This window comes from Zea mays, chromosome 3, assembly GCF_902167145.1.
Source record: "Zea mays cultivar B73 chromosome 3, Zm-B73-REFERENCE-NAM-5.0, whole genome shotgun sequence".
NCBI lineage: Eukaryota > Viridiplantae > Streptophyta > Magnoliopsida > Poales > Poaceae > Zea > Zea mays.
In genome coordinates this window covers 169,867,596-169,872,890 of record NC_050098.1, presented here as the reverse complement: position 1 = coordinate 169,872,890, position 5,295 = coordinate 169,867,596, and the positions used below count along the sequence as shown (strand labels likewise).

At 54.7% G+C, this 5,295-nt stretch overlaps 1 protein-coding gene across 1 annotated transcript; it reads left to right on the top strand.

Annotated features, from left to right (window-relative positions):
- Window positions 1-1,017: 1,017 nt before the first annotated feature.
- LOC541683 (terminal ear1) lies at window positions 1,018-4,887 on the top strand. Its single transcript, NM_001111433.1, is given in 6 exon segments — window positions 1,018-1,736; window positions 1,840-2,008; window positions 2,094-2,582; window positions 2,687-2,809; window positions 3,845-3,986; window positions 4,105-4,887. Coding segments are annotated over 6 exon segments (1,971 nt in total). The 5' UTR covers window positions 1,018-1,036; the 3' UTR covers window positions 4,453-4,887.
- Window positions 4,888-5,295: the final 408 nt, after the last annotated feature.

Here is a 5,295-nt window from a genome sequence, read left to right as displayed (position 1 = left end):
AGAAATAAATACGAGATAAACTGGTATTGATTCGATTGATGGTGTTTAATCGGTCGTATTCCTCTGTATTTATAGAGGAGGGGGGCTGGACCCGTTACAAACATATTTTTCGAGCTAATTCTGTGAATCTAGCCAACAACTATAGCAAGAAACTCAGAATTCTAACTGGTTCTGCGCGCGCAAACCGTCCGACCCTTTATTTGATGCTCACCAGAACCCTGTCTTACCAATGTATTGAAATTGATTTATGGTGAAGATAGAAATCTAAAGTTGTAATTCTTAAAATAAAGCACTCCTAAACAGAACATTAATCTTTATAATTGATATTCGAATATTTTAGTCCGGTAACCGAACGCCCAGTAATTTGAAGAATATGGTCTTTATTTGTAGCCGGCGGCATCTCGAAAAGCTAGATCTAACTCCGAAAACAAACACGCAAAATCTACCGGAAAAATCTCCCCAGCAAAGAAGCAGACGTGGGGCCTGTCATGTACGCACGGGGCATGACTCGTGCAAGAGCAACAAGTGCTGTCGTTGCAGAGGATCCGAGCTAAAACAATCCAGCACACGGCCACTCTCGTCTCTCCTCTTCCTCCTCTTCCCTCCGTACCGCCCGCCCTTCACCTCCTCGACTCTTCTCCACCGCCCCCTCCCTCCTCGCGTCTCTCTCCCCCTTTGTCCCTGTAGAGCTCCAAATAAAACCCCACCGGTTTTCTTTTCCCGCGGCAATTACCATAAAAAGAGCTCCCAATCTCTCTCCTCTCTCCGGCCCCTCTCTCTCGTTTCTGGCAGCAGTGGTGCGGTACTACCACCGCTCTCACTCCACACACACACACCGAGTATACGGCTAAGCAGGAGAGAGAACGGGAGAGTGAGACTGAGACGGGGTCCCAAGTACAATTCTCGCCTGGTTCTTGATCGAAGGCATGATCAAGAATCACCAGAAAGTTCTAGATCTTTAGACGGCAGTCTTCCTTGGACTCCTCGGTTTCTTTTGTTCTGAGCTCTAGCCATGGAGGGTGGGGGAGGGAGTGGAATGGGTGGGTTCCCGGAAGCCACGGGTAACCTTCTCGATGCCGCAGCTCAGGAGTTCCACCCTACGGTCTGTGCCCCCTATCCTCTACAGCCGCTTCCGCAACAGCTATACTGCCCCCACCCATATCCAGCCATGCCGGTGCCTCCGCCGCCGCAAATAGCCATGTTACAGCCAGTGCCTCCGATGGCGATGGCCATGGCGCCGCAGCCGGGGTACACCTTGCCAACGACGACGCCGGTGGTCAATGGCCCGTCGAGCCGCGTCGTGGTGCTGGGCCTTGTCCCGCCGCACGCGCAGGAGGCCGACGTGGCGCAGGCGATGGCGCCATTCGGCGCGATCCGCTCGGTCGACGCGTGCGCGGTGGCGTCCGAGGGCGTGGCCACCGTCCATTTCTTCGACATCCGCGCCGCCGAGCTCGCCTTGACCTGTGTCCGCGAGCAGCACATGCGCCAGCAGAGCCGCCTCGGGCAGCTCTACGCGGCGGCCGCCGTAGCCCCGGCGTGGGCTCCTGCACCGACGCCCCAGGCCTGGGACTGGCCCCACCCCAACGACGACGGCCGCGGCCTCGTCCTCGGGCACGCCGTGTGGGCCCACTTCGCCACCGGCGCCGACGACGGCGACAACCGCGGCTCCCTGGTGGTCCTGAGCCCCCTGCCCGGCGTCTCGGTCGCTGACCTCCGCCAAGTCTTCCAGGCCTTCGGTACGCGCCACCGACCGAGCCGACCAACCAGGCATTTCGTTTTCCCACGCTCGTTTCTTGTGTTTCCCGCAGCAATTGTATTGGCCCGTCCTCGTGTTCGCAGGGGACTTGAAGGATGTGAGGGAGTCGGCGCAGCGGCCCAGCCACAAGTTCGTGGACTTCTTCGACACGCGCGACGCCGCGCGCGCGCTCGCCGAGCTCAACGGCCAGGAGCTTTTCGGCCGCCGCCTCGTCGTCGAGTTCACGCGCCCTTCCGGCCCCGGGCCCCGCAGGTAAACAACAACGCAATTTCAGTCAGCTAGCCTTCCCATCACCCTGTGGGCGGCTGAATTTTTGCCGTGTGCCTGTCGGTCCTAGGCGCGGGTACGCACCCCACCAGCACCGGCCCACCGCGCCGACTCCGCCGAGGCTTCAAGCGACGTGGCGACCGTCCCAACCGACGTCGTCTCAGCCGCCGGCATCCTCGTCGTCGTCCGGTTCCGTAAGGGCGAGGGAAGGAGTGGTGCTTCTGAGGAGGAGCTCCTGTAAGTCTAGCGCGGGCAGCGACCAGTCGTCCAAGGGAGGCAATGCCGGAACGAGCCATGAGCGCAAGACCAAGGGCGGCAAGATCGTGGTGGCGGCGGCGGCGGCATCCTCGTCGACCCCGACAGCGTCCGGGAAGCAAACCCAGAAAGGCGTCGGGAGCAGCGGCGGCGGGAGCTGGAAAGGACGAAAGAGCGGGTGGGAGGCGCGCTTCCTGTTCAAGGAGCCCGAGGCCGGCGGCGGCGCCGACACGCAAGCAACGCCGGCTTCGGAGATGGATACGAGGACCACCGTCATGATCAGGAACATACCGAACAAGTACAGGTATCCCTGCCAATCTCCACGTTTGTTGCAACAATGCTATATTTCATGGGCGACGCACAGAATTGCGATTCTGCTAGCTGATGCCCGAGGCGTTTGGGTCGCAGCCAGAAGCTGCTGCTCAACATGCTGGACAACCACTGCATCCAATCCAACGAGTGGATCGTGGCGAGCGGCGAGGAGCAGCCCTTCTCCGCCTACGATTTCGTCTACCTCCCCATAGATTTCAAGTGAGTTGCGCGCTCGGCTTCCTTCTCACATAATTGCATTTAGCTGTTCGCATTGACTTATATTTTATGGTGCCCAATGCAAGAACACACACAAGCTTCCCAGCCTGAATTCGGTTGTTTTCCTGGGAATTTGTTGCCTTGAATAATGGTTGGAGTGGGAAATGTGGGCGGGGGGGTGGGAGGCGAGGAGCTGGCTGTGGAAGCGTGAGCTTCAGGATCGAGGTATCTTATCTTTGGGTGGGTAGAGTACAGTGCAGCAGGCATAGATGGGCTATGGCGTTACTAGCCCAAATGGAAATAAATTTGGCAGCGGCAAGCAAGACCATGCCAGATCCTTCTCGTTTTGATGCCCCCCCATGGATTCTTTGGTTGCATGCGCGCATCTGCTGGCTGCTGCTGCCGCTGCCGATGGCGAGGGAGCCGGCCTGCCTTCCTTTCTCGCGGCTGCTGCCGCCCCTGGGATCGCCTCCCTGCCTGCCTTTCTTGCTTTGCACAGCCGTGCACTTCCATAACGAGGCCAACACATACAAAAGGTGCGGCACCGATGGGGTTGTAGTGTTGAGACTAGACAGTAGAGATAGACGCTTAGCTATGGAGATGGAGCTGTGAAAAAAAAAGAGTTGCATGAGTATGAAAAGGGGGAAAAAGTCAGCACTTTCGTTCTAAAGAGAAAATTTGAACTTCAGATCAAAGTAGTTTTCTATATGCAAACAAAATGTATGCTTTCAAGTTTGCTTATTTAAAGCACTTGCTTTTATATATACCGCCGGCAGCTTTTCTCTTGCACGAAGCAAGTTTGAGAAAAGACCTATCAATGCCCAATGACGAGAGGACATTAGTGGCTGTCAAAAGGCATGCAGCTTCAAACATACTCATGTGTAAAGCAGCTGCAGCATAATGCCAAAGTTTTTTTTTGATTGCAAGTCTTTTTAGTTATTGTTCCTCCATGCCATTACCATTCTGAATTTCTTGCCCTTGCATGAAATGAGAATTTTTCTTCCTTATGCAAAAATGAAAAAAAACAAAAAAATGCAGCAACAAGTGTAATGTGGGCTACGGCTTCGTCAACCTGACATCGCCGGAGGCTGCCGTGCGGCTGTACAAGGCGTTCCACAAGCAGCCATGGGAGGTGTACAACTCGCGCAAGATCTGCCAAGTGACATACGCGCGCGTACAAGTACGTACTCCACTCCTGCAGCTGCCCTTCTCCTACATCTACATCCGTCGAAGACATTTTAATGCTACGTACGTACTTATTGCTCACATGTCAATGTTACAATTGTGCGGCGGCGCAGGGCCTGGAAGCGCTGAAGGAGCACTTCAAGAACTCCAAGTTCCCGTGCGACAGCGACGAGTACCTGCCCGTGGCGTTCTCGCCGGCGCGCGACGGCAAGGAGCTTACGGATCCAGTGCCCATCGTGGGCCGCTCGCCCGCGGCGTCGTCCGCGTCGTCGCCTCCCAAGAGCCGGGCGGCTAGCGTGGACCGGCTTGGGCAGGAGCTGATGCCGGCGCCGTCGTCATCCGCGGACGGCGCGTCGTCGACCACTACGTCCACCCACGCGCCGTCCGAACACGACGAGGAGGAGGAGGAGGGAGACATCAGGCTCGCAGGCGAGCTGCGGCGGCTTGGCTACGACGACTAGCTGGCTCCGATCCTAGCTGCAGCTAGGCGGGCGACGCCTAGCTCAGCAACGATCGGCATGGCGTGGCGTCGCTTCGAGAAGCGCGGAGGCAGTAGTGACTTCGGCCAAGCTTTTCACAGATCCGTAGCGCTCGCTCCTGCACGCGCAGGCGAAGCAAGTGAAGTGGACTGGGACTTGACTTTGGAGAAGCAAAAGTGAGCTGATGTTCGTTGGTTCGTAGACGCTGCGCACAGCAGGTGTGGAGTCGTGTTCTTTTGGATTTTGGTTTGAAGTTTCCTACTACTTGTTTCTTTGAAACTTGGAGCTATAGCTAGCTTAGGCTTAGCTAGGACTGCTGGGAGGGGAAAGGGCATGCAGGGGACTATCAATTCGTGGTTCGTCATGCGCTCGTTCTTTACATTAAAATAAGATTGTTATTAGTACAGCTTTACAATACTTCTGCATATTCGGAGAGAGACTCTGATCTCATATCATCACGAGTTGCTAGATTTCGTCGGATCTCTTCGATTGATGCGAACCAACAGATCTTTCTCTATCGCTGCACGGCTCCACCGCGCTATCTTTGCAGACTCACACTGTCCTCTCCTTTGTAGACTCTAGTCTTCTCATCCTTCTATTTTTCTCAATTTACATTCTATTTGTTCAATTTACATTTAGTAGCCCATCGATCTGTGCTCACTCGTGCTAAAAAACAAAGATGTAAGCGTTGCGTAATATTTAGACAGTACAAGCATATATCTAGAAAATTCAAATTATCTTGTGATTTGAAATGGAAAACTGTCTCACTAATAAAAAGATATTTGTATCAAATATATATTTTATATTTTTATTTATTTCCTAACA